The 13644-nt window shown below is 38.3% G+C and overlaps 1 protein-coding gene across 4 annotated transcripts in view; it reads right to left on the reverse strand.

Moving 5' to 3' along the window:
- Window positions 1-13644, reverse strand: part of pear1 (platelet endothelial aggregation receptor 1) — a 44029-nt gene that overhangs the window by 16085 nt on the left and 14300 nt on the right. For all 4 annotated transcript variants that reach the window (XM_029838354.1, XM_029838351.1, XM_029838353.1 and 1 more), the window contains 8 exons: window positions 13485-13598; window positions 11220-11321; window positions 11026-11126; window positions 8969-9061; window positions 6516-6762; window positions 5048-5150; window positions 4425-4561; window positions 2074-2286 (listed from right to left, as the gene is read on the reverse strand). In XM_029838354.1, coding sequence (XP_029694214.1) covers window positions 2074-2286; window positions 4425-4561; window positions 5048-5150; window positions 6516-6762; window positions 8969-9061; window positions 11026-11126; window positions 11220-11321; window positions 13485-13594 — 1106 coding nt within the window. In that variant the 5' untranslated portion in view covers window positions 13595-13598. The remainder of the gene's footprint in view (window positions 1-2073; window positions 2287-4424; window positions 4562-5047; window positions 5151-6515; window positions 6763-8968; window positions 9062-11025; window positions 11127-11219; window positions 11322-13484; window positions 13599-13644) is intronic.

Raw genomic sequence — 13644 nt, forward strand, 5'->3', positions numbered from 1 at the left:
TTCCTTACCACTGTCTTTTTGTCACACAGTGTGATTGTTTAAAACACACACACACACACACACACACACACACACACACACACACACACAAATTGAACAGGTGTTAAGTACAAGTACAAGCACAATTCTCACTTTGGTGAGAATTTCTATATTTATATATCTATATATAAATGCACACACAGACACACAGACACACACACAAAACACAAACATTTCGGGTACAGGCTCCACTCCCAGGCCCAGAAATAAAATTTTTGTGTATCTCTTGAATGTTTTAATTATTTTCACAATTTAAATGCTACGGTTTTTGGCTTAGGTGTTTTTGCAATTTTCCAAGCACCATGTTGTGATTTTGTCAGTTTTTACCACCGTGTTGGATGATCGACCAGAATGACAACTTACAATTGGAATTTATTTTTATATTGAGTTATATTTCTATGCTGATTAAAATTAAAACTGGCATGCTGATTAGAAAATTTCAGTCAGTTTTATCTAGGATGTGAATTTTTTTCTCCATATCTTACCCTCTAGACAAGCAAAATTCCACTGATTAGCTGTAGTGAGACTTGCCAGCTGATTACAAGTGGACTCCTCTACAGCTACGTGGCAACTTCGTGGTTGTTTCAGTCACAGTTGAGACTGTGCGGTAAGACGTGTGTGCAGCTCCCAATAGGTTAGAACTATCAATATCCTAGAGGGGATACTTTGAACTACAGGGGATCCTAGAGTTCAAAAACTTTGACGTGAGCGAGAAAAAATGCAGTCAGTTTTGGATTACTTGGATTAATTAAAAACAGCTGTCAGGCCTAACTCAACAAAAATTGTGTTCCCCAGTGTTATATATCTGAAAAATGTTGTATGCTGACATTTTATTTAAGAGACTGCTCAAAATACTTCTTAGCTGGAGAGGAAATGATGAGCTGTGTTAACTTGATGGTAATGATGGCCAAAAGTTATGAAGGTTATGTTGTTTGCTGTCAAATTAACACAGATTTACCACTTTACCATTGTTCAATCCTCTTAGTTTATATGTTGTCTAACCTAAATAACACAAATATGTATAAACTATTAACTGAGTATCACATTTCTGCGTTATGCAGACGCACCATTCAATTGTTCCCGCAAGTGTAAAGTTTAAAGTATAATCAACAAGTCGATGTAAATTATCACCAAAGTTACAAGGTTGATGACCAGGAGGAAGGAGAAATCCAATTTAAATTGTAATTCTCCAAAGTGGCAGATGTGGATCTTTTGTGAGGGGATTGCACATGATAATACTCGACTTACACCAAATGTGAAGAGATGTAACAGTGTTCAACAAGGGGCAAAATAAAACAGACAAATGCCATACATACATAATGCCATAATACCTTGAAGATCAAAGGTAAATTAGTGCATTTTAATTTTTATATTTAAGCCTAGCTAAGAATCAGACTGGCCTCTTTATCGTCTAAAGATTTTCAGATATAAAGAATATCATAAAAGAATTATGTAGAATCACATAATGCAATAGATAAAATAAGGCAATTTCCCTAAATATATGTTTTACAAGAGATGTTAAGGCTTAAATTGATTAGGAATGTTTTGTTTGATGTTTTCATGAAACTACATTTCTTCAGAAAAGCTCCAGGTTTAGAGAATAAGCAGATGCATCAACTTCATTTGTCATGAAATATATTTTACAAATTTTGTCATAACCTTTTATCCATGCTGTTGTCAATCTAATCTTTCTATCTTTATTAACATTATTATTTGTTACATTTCACATTTGGATAATGGACCTGTCTTTTTGGGTATTTATTTGTAAATTATTAGTTTTTATTGCCTGGCATTTTTCCATAAAATTAAATAACCAGAACTTAAGTGGTTAGGGCTGTGAATTATTTGCAATCATCAGTGGCTTTATGAATTACAATTAGCTCTGCAGCTTTAGTAATCCAATTGTAGGATACACAAGATACATAAGGTACCCATTTCCAAAAATGTGTCCTGTTTGACAAAAGGAAAAGTTTGCGAAGAATAAGCTTCTGCTGCTCGTTTCTTGTCTTTCATTTCCTAACAGTAGCCTCTCACCTGAGTGTGTGTTTGTCCTGGCAGAGACAGGTGTTTTCACAGTGCATCCCATACTTTCCAAGTGCACACATCCTTTCTCTGCACTGCGGACCATGGAAACCTGGCTCACACAGGCAGCCTCCATCGATGTTGTAGCAACGAGCACCGTTAGCACAGTCACACACTCCTTTGCAGTCCTGACCATAAGTGCCTGCAGCACACTCCTCATTGCACCTGAGGACAGAAGCTGAGAGTTATAAAAATAATCAATATGTTCAATACAGTCCAACAAATTTATGGAATAAAAAGACCCTCAATTATTTATGAATTTGTTATGGTAGAATGACCAACCCCCGACTTCTTGCCTTCATATTCCAGAATAACTAGCCATTTAAGAATGCATCTGGTGTGGACATAGATAGTGACATAGTTCTCCCAAAGCTAACATTGGCTAAGGTTTTTTTCTCAAGTGGTGTCTGATGCTTCAAATCTATGAAGATGCAATGCAGGTTTGACAGGTTTGGCCTGGTAGCTAAATGCTCGGCCCCCCATTCTACTCCTAGAGACTCTGGGAACCACAAGTAGACCAGCATTCTATTCTATCCTCTACCTGTTCTCCTCTCCTCTCCTCTCCTCTCCTCTCCTCTCCTCTCCTCTCCTCTCCTCTCCTCTCCTCTCCTCTCCTACCTATTCTATCCTCTACCTGTCCTCCCCCCTCTCCTCTCTCTCTACCCAGCCGGCCATCAGGAGGAGCGTCCCCCTACATGAGCCTGGTCCTGCTCAAGGTTTCTTCCTGTTAAAGGGGAGTTTTTCCTTGCCACTGTTGCTTGTCTGGGGTCAGGCCCTGGGATTCTGGAAAGCGCCTTGAAACAATTTTGATTGTAAAAGACGCTATATGAATAAAGATTGTTTGATTTGATTTGATCCAAAGCAAAAGGTGCTATTTTCAGGTCTAACCTGTCGTCTTTGAGCCACTCATTAAGGAGTTGCAAATGGATGTCCCTGGCTGCTCTTCTTTCAGGCAAATTCTACTTTAGACTTGTTTGAGACATGGCAAGATACAAAGGTCATTGGGCAGAGATGATCTTATCAGTGTGTACTCAAAAGCAGATTTTGAAATACATGGGCTTGTACCACAGAAAAAACAAATTAGACTCTCTTGATGTAGCATCCTTCAACTGTATCCAAATGTTGCATATTTCTGGTCAAAACAGACACTCTTTGTTTTGGAATGTGCAACTTGCGGCCATATGGCAATAGCTCCAAAATGCTAATACTTGTTTGTTTTAACTACACAAATACTAACTACCACTTTCTCCCATTACCTGTAGACTATGTTTTGAGTGTAACCTTCATTAGTCAAATGAAGGTTGCCACTTAGTTTGAGGAATAATCCGTAATTCTTGCCTCTATCATTTCACATTTTTCTTGTTTAATGTGGAGGGAAAACATTATTACGTGAAAACATCTTATCTCAAAATAACATGTTAGTTAGTTGTTATAACATGATACTGAGCATTCCACAGTCCTCCTTACTGAAGGACTGAGACCATTCCTTCTTTGAGTATCGCATCTGTGAGGGCAGAGTATGCAGCCAAGCTCAAGTCTTTCATGGGTATCCGATTGCAAAATTGTATGTAACTCCACATGGAAAGCTAATTCTGACAAGGATTGCAGGATGGTGTCTGGAAGAGCGATACTGCAGCCAGTGAAGTCATTCTCCAGGGCTGCTTGGCATTGCCAATTCAAATTGAAATATGACTTTTTGTGAAGTAGGAATGAAAACAATGTCCTGTTTGATTTCTTTTAGTTGTGCAATCTAATGAAGAAAATGAAAATGTGGTTAAGAAGACGAGCCTCGTCACTTCATCCCTTTTGGGGTCATGGGGAGGGTATGGCAATGGGCAAAGGTAGGGTCCACCCCTGGATGAGTCCATTACAGGGCCCTATGTGAGCATTTGTGGGTTCGATACCTTGCTCAAGGGTACCTTGGCAATGCTCTGAAGGTGTTCTTGCACCTGCACCATTACAAGAACAGTTTCCATGTTTTGTCTGCCCTGAGGCTCAAACCAAGAACCCTCTGCTTCTCAGTCCAGTCTCCAACAGGTTGCGCTACCACCATCCCCTTAGCTAGAGCCTTAAAATGAAAAAGCCTTTCTGCTAATGCAATTTAATTTTCAAATTTGACATTTCAAATAGAATTTTGGTAAATATTTGCTGGGGATTTTTCTTTTTTCCCCCTACTCAAATCTTAAATATCTTTTTAGTTTTCATTGTGATTGGCACATGCATGACCCCCCTCCCCCCCAAAAAAAACAAAAACAAAAACAAAAAACCAACCAAACAAAAAAAACAACAACTTAGTAACAAACCTGTCCCCAGTGAACCCTTTAGCACACTGGCACTGTCCAGTTTTGGTATCACATTCACCCCTATTGTGGCAGACACATTCTTCGGTACAGTTTGGTCCAAAACGTCCTTCTGGACATTGCTCTGTGCAAACTGCACCCTGCAGAATTAAGTGAAGAAAACCCAAGTGTGAGCAAACATGGAGGGATTGAAACAGCAGCTTTATAAATAAGCCAGGTAATCACAAAGTAATAAGTTTTGCTCTCTGACAGAATTTTCTTTTTGCCGTCCAGAATCAAAGAAGAATTTCATGATACAATCTCATTTATTGTCCCACTGATGGAAAATTTGCATGTCTGTCTGACTAACACATACAAATTTACACACTAGGATATTCAAGTAAATTATCAGGAGACCAGGTGACACACACACTAAAGTGTGGTACAAGAGTCATACTAGTACAAGACTGGATCTGTCACTATGGAAACATGGCACTCTGCCAGCGGGCTGGCGTTTGGACCAGATTAAAACTAAAAAATGTGTGAATGCAACCTAAATTGTTGAATTATATATGACTGTTTTCTTGTCATCTTTAGTCTGTATATTTAAAAGCACACTGAGATTTAAAATAAAATTAAAAACTTACTGTCCATCCAGGAGGGCAGGTGCAGATTCCTTTGCCCTTACAGATGCCTCCATTCTGGCAGGGGCAGCGTGCCTGGCATCTTTTATTGCAGGTCATCTCGCAGCTGGAAAAATGACAGAGGCAAAAGCAAATAGGAAAATAAGAGTGTGTTTTGCACAAATTCACTCGAGCGAAAGCACCTATACAATGCCTTTTAAAAGGGAATTTAGAGGGTACTTTTCTTTTTCATTTCAGATGTAATCTTGATCACAAAGGTAAATTTCAATTTGATCAATTTCTGAATGATTACGGTACTCATTTTTTAAAAGCTAGATTTATCTGAATCATAAATTGTCATAAACTTAAGTGAATGTTTCAGAACTTTTTCAAAACTCATTTTATTTAAAAAAAAAAAAACAGACCAGATGAGATGATTCACATTATATAGTTTGTTAATACAAGAAGTTGTGCTACGCCTATAGAAACAGTTTTAAGTGGCAACTGCTGAATCAGGTATTCACACTTGGATAGATCTGGGACATTTGGTGTTCTGGTGCTTCTGGTGCTTTCCTTAGTCTCTCTAGACAAATAAGCCATGGAGTAGACTTGGATGTACCTGATAAGTTACCATTGCGCACCCACGCTTCAAAATCAAATTGATATCACTGACTTGACTGACCGACTACCCCTACGGACATGAAGGGAATTTATATTGTTGAATGTATGTAGTACACCGAATTACACATTGAACTCTGACCAGTGCCTATACCTTTTGAATTTGTCACGTGTTTCTATGTGTGTATCTTACAGTTTGTCTTTAGCAAGTGAAATGCATTCCAATCAGGCTGAGATTTGTACATTGAATTGGTCATTGCAAAATATTTCACATATTTGTCTTAAATAAGATAAAGAAAAGTGTCTACACTATGCTGTGAGTCATTGTCCATCGGTACTGTGGATTGCTATCCATACATTTCAGAATTCATCTGGTTGATTGTGATTTCTGTTAGAGACCCAGTGGCAAACGGAGCTTTTTATTCTCATGACATCACTCTGTCTCCATCACATTTCAGATGCAGTGTGCTGATCCCAATCAGACCTTTCTCATTTTTATCCTAATTAAGGGTCTTGTGGTGAAGCCTATCTATTTATCATTTTCAGCATGGAAATTCTATAAATACCATTGTTGTTTTATACTTTTTGGGTCCTTGTGAGTTAAATATGCTTTGGTAAACAATTAAATTAACAAAACATTTGTCAGTGTCCAAATATATACATATGGATGTATAATGACACTTATGGAAGTGTAATTATAAAACTTTTACAGATTATTTCTGACAATATTAATAATAATCCATAAACATCATCTCAATTTCAGTGCATTTTTTGAAGTCTGGTTTTGGTTTGTCAAAATACTATAATAATTACATTTTTTGGGAAATACAGAAATAATTGTTTTTCCATTCATGCAGGCTGTTAAGGCACTTACAAGGTCCCAGTGAATCCATCCCGACATAAACATTCTCCAGTTGCTTTATGACAGGATCCTCCAGTCCCACACTTGCACTTCTGCAGACAACCTTTCCCAAAGTTCCCGGCTGGACATTCGTCCTCACAGTAGTGCCCGACAAACCCTGGAGGACACTGGCAGGTTCCTTTGATAGGATCACACAGAGCTCCATTCTTACACTTACATGACTGCCTGCAAGCTGATCCCCAATGATTGTCATCACAGTCTGGAAAAAATAAAGACAAAAGAATATTTGGTTGTTTTTGCTGACTTTAATTCCAAACCTGTCATCACTGTACTGAGAGTATCAGGAAAATGTATCTGAGAAAATTAAATACTACCACATACACATCTGAAGATTTTGAAATTAATTTATCCTTTTTTCCCTAGAGCAGCCTATTTTCACACACATTACACATATTTACAACAGAGGTTGTAACTTTCGTCTCCTATGGTTTCTAATATTTCAGAGCAGCTGGTTTCCAGTAACACTCCGATCCCTAAAGTGACATAAGTGCTGTAAATACAAGAAAAGAAGTTAAACATGATTATGATTTCACACTCTCTGCCTATGTACTACAATTTGATTTGAACACATGTAAACAACAACAACAATAAAAATAATAATACAAATTAGAGATCTGATTCGAAAATAGAGCTTTCAATTAATACATTATATAAACTCAACAAAAAAGCTTTGTTGAGTTTAACAAAACAAATGCAAACGGCGGGACAATTCTAATATAGGTGACACTTTAATAACGTACACCCAGTAATTAATGCAAATGCTTCAGTAATGGCATCTTTATGAAAAATGTATGCTATGGTGAGAAAATTCCACTGTGAATTTAGGATTTGTTGGTAGGATTTCTCCTGAGTGTCCAAAGTTCACATTATCTATGGGCATCTAACTCAATCTAGGAGTTAGTTTTTAATTCCTGTGTCTAACAGCACTTTCTCAATATGGCCAACGATTAAAGACTTAGACTTTGCCCCCTGCTTTCCTTCTGTCCTATGAGTATTCATTAAGAAAGTATTGGTCATACCCTCCTATTTCTTCCCATAACATTAAGAGAGCTCATAATACAGACTCTCAAAAGTGTTTAACTTATTCTGCCAAAACTCCCCAAAGCTGGAGAGCAAATGTGTGAGAATAAAACAAAGTAAGAATTGTAGGAGAGAGAGAGAGTGGGGGAAAAACTAGGTCATGCATGAAAAAAGGCAGGGATAATATTTTCCATTTCCGCTTAACCCCTTTTCCCTCTCAGGAGCGATCCACTACCCATTAAAATAATCCTATGGCTGTGCAGGAGTAGAAAGGAGGAGCACTGTGCACTATTGACCCACATGACTTTGATGAAACTGCATGAAGGTTGTGGAAAATATCAACATCAACACTTTCTATCAATGCTTGATCAAATGTAAGATGTCAATTTTTGTTTGTTGTTTGTTGTTTAATTTTAGACTACGGTAATATTTGAATGTATGGATACCGTAATTACTGTAAATAAAACACACATTTTGCACACATACATTTTTTTTCCCTGCTGTCTTGATTTTATGTCTGAAATTTTATTTTATTTCCCCGGATTTATATTTATATTCCTTAAGAAATATTTACCCCATATATCTTGAAAAATGGTTAGGCTACATTCTTTTTAGTCTTTTTGTTTATTATTGTTCACTTCACTCATATTCACATATGACAAAAAGATTAATGATACTTTGGCAAGTATGTCATTTATTCCTCTGTGCCTTTCTGTATAAATCCATATAGACAATAATATTGTAAAAACAATTTGTAGTTCATTTTTAAATTACCTTGAAAGGGATGTTTTGAATTAAATGGAAATTTAAAGTAGCCTCTAGAAGTGCCTTTTTTCACCTGAGAAACATCGCAAAGATCAGGAAGCTACTGATGTGGCATGATGCAGAAAGATTTGTCCACGCATTTGTCGTCTAATTAGAGGGTCATCTAATTATTAGGTTAACATCGTATTTATGCTGCTATAGGCTGAGGCTGCCGGAGTTGATCATTGATGATGTTGTTTCTTGTATAGTTTCTCTGCTCCCCCCCGTATTCATCTACAGGTCTAGCCGAATTTTTAGCTGTATGCTTGCCTGCCGACCTCTGACCCACTCTACTCTTATACCAGCAGTTTGTACTATTAATATCTTTTCCTGATCTCTGCCTATTCTGTCCTCTACCTGTCCTCCCCCTTCTCCTCTCTCTCTACCCAGCCGGCCATCAGCAGGAGGGTCCCCCTACATGAGCCTGGTCCTGTTCAAGGTTTCTTCCTGTTAAAGGGGAGTTTTTCCTTGCCACTGTTGGGGGTCAGGCCCTGGGATTCTGTAAAGCGCCTAGAAACAATTTTGATTGTAACAGATGCTATATGTGTGTGGCCACTAGTGAGGGAAAGCCAGATTCCTACCGCTGGAACAGTCATCGCCTCGCCAGCCTCTTTCACACTGGCACTGGTCTGGAGCAATACATCGACCATGCACACACTCCATGGTACAGCGAGCTGTAGATAAAAAGCACATATTAAAAGTATTGCTTTCGTGTTCATGATTGCACATCAGAGTGTTTTTTTCCCACACATGCAAACACTCATGGACACATCGTTGGGTAGAAATAAAATCGAAAACTCATTAGGTATTCAGTTTTTTATCCAGAAATTTTCATATTTTAACAACAATCCTTTTCACCTTGTACATGCTTCCCTTAGGAAACATTATTCAGCCGCATGGAATACATTTTCATTGTTATGCTGATGACACTCAGCTATATTTATCGATGTAACCAGAGGAGACAGAGCAGTTAGTGAAGCTTCAGACCTGTCTTAAAGACAGTCCTGGATGTCTTCAAATTTCCTCCTCCTTAACTCAGGAAAAACTGAGGTCATGGTGTTTGGTCCTGAACCTCTCAGGGATAGATTAGATCACATGATCACTCTAGATGGTATCTCATTAACATCTAGTCTCTCTGTGAGGAATCTTGGAGTAACTGTTGATCAAAATCTCTCCTTCAACTCACACATTAAATTAGTCTCTAGATGTGCCTTTTTTCACCTGAGGAACATCGCGAAGCTCAGTTAACTACTGACATGGCATGATGCTGAAAAGTTAGTCCATGCATTTGTTACTTCCAGGCTGGACTATTGTAATTCTTTATTATCAGGGTGTCCAAACAACTCTTTAAGAAGCCTCCAGTTGATCCAAAATGCTGCAGCCAGAGTTCTGACAGGTATTGACAAAAGAGATCACATAACTCCTGTAATGGCATCTCTTCATTGGCTGCCCATTAAATTTAGAATAATTTTTAAAATTCTTCTTCTGACCTATAAGGTCTTCAGAGGCCTAGCTTCATCCTACCTGGAGGAGCTAGTGACAGGAGGTGGTGGGCTGAGGCACTTCCTATCCTATCCCACGTACAATGCAGTCTTCCACTCCTTCCAACAACAAACCAAATATTCACACCATTCCAGGAGACCTGGAGACTCACCACCAAGTGAGCCAGCAGACAAAGGGGAGACACCTCAACCGAAACTAGGTGAATGACCCTACCAACGACCCTGCCAATGACTCTCAGGTGACCACTCAGATCATTAACATGCCATTGGTCCACAGGGGCTATATTTTCAAGCTCAGTCCCCAGTGAGTTCAGAACTGAAGAAGCCTTCTTCAGACAGCGAAACGTCTTCAAAGAGAAGAAACACAGTCCAGTTGACAGAGAAAACTATCTTGGATACGATGAAATGGATGATTCAGAATCTACACAGACACTAATTCTGTAGTTCCAGTCAATCATAGACTAACATCCATTGCATGGAATGTGCAAGCAGTGTCCAATATGGCAGGTGATATCAACTTTGCACGTTTAGTGCATGCAAACCATAAGTAAATGAGGCTCTAGTTATTCTCACCACTAGGATCTACAACAGTCTTATCAGCATGTAAATTGGTATCAACGAATGTGGTTCAATGGTGAACATTAGAAAAGACAGGACGAAGGAAGCAAAAGCGCTATTTCTCTAACTTTTTATTTTGGACTTAGTATTTATTTTAATTTACTTATTATTCATCTGTTCTATATTTTGCTTTATTCATATTTGAGGATCTATTTAATGTTATTTGCACTATTGAAGATCTGGTAATCAACAAATAAAATTAGATAAATAACAGACATTTCACATTCTGATTCCAGCATTTATTTAAAATGCAGGTATTTAAATTGAACTACACTACTGTGAACATAAAAAACATATATAAATTAATAAATTATTGAATACTCTCATGTGATCTTAAACATTATTTACTGTGTTTCAAATTTAAATACATAATATTTCAGATTTTTATGAATTCAAAAAGGAATATTTGAGGCTTGTTTCAGTTTACCAAATAATAAAGATTGTAAATATAACTATTTCTTTTAAAGTGAGAGAAGATTATATTTATTATTAGTGAAGATTTTTACATCATTACTTACGGACACATTTGTTTCTGCTTTCGTAAAAGCCTGGACAGCACTGGTACCTCTTGCGATATTCAGTTTTTACCGCCTGTCTGTAGGCTGTCTTGTAGATGATCCTTGAAGAAAACACATAGACAGGAAGCTAAGAAGCCTTACCAATAGGAACAGAAAATCAGCAAAAGCAGGAAATGATTTACCACTGCTGTTACCTGTGATGCAAACATCTGTCGGCAGTCCGAGGGTCTGAGCAAGCCTCTTCTGTCACTTGATCATAAGGATGTAAATAGGACTCCTTCACTGAGGTGGTGAAACTGAAAAGTAAAACAATAATAAAAACTAAAGTAGTTGCTGTTGTGATGGGAAGGTCATTGGTCTGCCCTAGCACTGTAAATGAACAGTACACGAAACACTTTAACTTGCAATATTGAGTACTTCTAAACAGCTTACTCTGGCAGTGGCAGTTCCTGGTGTTTCAGAGGATAAACTCATTATCTGGCCTCAACAAAAAAATAGTCTATTTATTTATTTATTGGTAAATACTGTCCTCCATTCATTTCCCAAAACTGATTTTTGAGCTTAACATACCATCTTGGCATCCTTGCCATGAAAATCAGATTTCAATCAATCAATCTTTATTCATATAGCGTCTTTTACAATCAGAATTGTTTCAAGGCGCTTTCCAGAATCCCAGGGCCTAACCCCAGACAAGCAACAGTGGCAAGGAAAAACTCCCCTTTAACAGGAAGAAACCTTGAGCAGGACCAGGCTCATGTAGGGGGACCCTCCTGCTGATGGCTGGGTAGAGAGAGAGGAGAAGGGGGAGGACAGGTAGAGGATAGAATAGGTAGGAGAGGAGAGGAGAGGAGAGGCATAGCGCATAGAAATACATACAAAAATACATTATATTGAATTAAATTGAATTGAATAAGCTGCTGGTTGAGTGGGTCAGCGGGGTCGGAGGTCAGTATACACCTCTGAAGGCGGTGATACCTGTAAATGGATACAGAAGGGGGGGGGGGAGCAGAAAACTACGCAGGAAATAGCATTACTAGTCTACTTGATGGGGAGGAGAGGAGATGAGATAAGAGGAGAGGAGAGGAGATGAGATAAGAGGAGAGGAGGGAAGAGGAAACCATGACCCAGTGGGGTGACAGAGGCCTGTCAGGTGATCATGTTTCTGGACCTTGGCAGCCTTGGCCTATAGCAGCATAGCTAAGATGTTAACCTAATGGTTAGACGACCCCCTAAGTATGATAATTTGTCTGTCTATGATAATAACTGGAACTACAGAATTAGTAACAATAAGCTTTTTCAAAGAGGTAGGTTTTAAGCCTAATCTTAAAAGTAGCGATGGAGTCAGCCTCCCGTACCTGGACAAGGTGTCACTAGCTCCTCCAGGTAGGATGGAGCTAGGCCTCTGAGGACCTTGTAGGTCAAAAGAAGGGTTTTAAAAATTATTCTAAATTTAACGGGCAGCCAATGAAGAGTACAGTACAGGAGTAATGTGATCTCTTTTGTCAGTACCTGTCAGAACTCTGGCTAATTAGAGACTAATTTAATGTGTGAGTTGAAGGAGAGATTTTGATCAAAAGTTACTCCAAGATTCCTCACACAGAGACTAGATGTTAATGAGATTCCATCTAGAGTGATCATGTGATCTAATCTATCCCTGAGAGGTTCAGGACCAAACACCATGACCTCAGTTTTTCCTGAGTTAAGGAGGAGGAAATCCAGACATCCAGGACTTTATGTCTTTAAGACAGGTCTGAAGCTTCACTAACTTCTCTGTCTCCTCTGGTTTCATGGCTAGATAAAGCTGAGTGTCATCAGCATAACAATGATTTTAATAATTAATTTTAAATTTGTCATTGTAAGGGTAAATGTTGACTATATTATATTATACGTATGGCTGCCTTGATGCCACAGTATGAATTAACAAAATAATGCAACTATATTAAACCTGGAACTATAACAAACAAAGAAATCTCTGAAATGTGTTAAACTCAAGGAAGGAAACCAAAGTTTTTTTTATTTAAAATGTATTATAATGGAAATGTAATACAGCACCAAGATAAACTAAACTGGAAAGAACTTGAAAATGCTCTTCCATCTGTATGTTTTAAAATTTGCTGTTAAACGAAAAGGGATTTAGCCTTCAGGCAGTTGCTCCAATCGTTACGCAGGAAGCCCTGCATCTAGGCCAGCCCACCTCTCTATTTACTCAGAGATTCTGACTGTCCTTAGGAGGGACAAAAACACAGCATCTATCCAAACTTTTAGTCCAGCTGTTGTGGACTAAAAGCTCCTCTCCTGTTTCTCTCTAAATAAATATTTTTTTCTTCACTCAGGTTGAACTATTGCATTCCTGCTCTTTGTCTGATCATTGAGCCAGATCATGACACTCCCATGCTCTCAGAAAATAGAAAAATATATACAGCCACAGTGTATGTTAGTTCCAGTCAAATAAGTCTCACCTCTCCCAGAGGCTGCACACATTTGAGTCGCCTGGGTCCAAACAGTCCCCCAGACTAATGAGGAAGTTAAAAAGCAAGAGGACACCAGGAGAGCTTTTTGAAGTGTACATGGTCCTAAGGGAAAACAGATTTAAAGACATTGTAAAAAGAAAAAAAAACA

This window comes from Takifugu rubripes, chromosome 7 (assembly GCF_901000725.2).
Source record: "Takifugu rubripes chromosome 7, fTakRub1.2, whole genome shotgun sequence".
In the NCBI taxonomy this organism is placed as follows: Eukaryota; Metazoa; Chordata; class Actinopteri; order Tetraodontiformes; family Tetraodontidae; genus Takifugu; species Takifugu rubripes.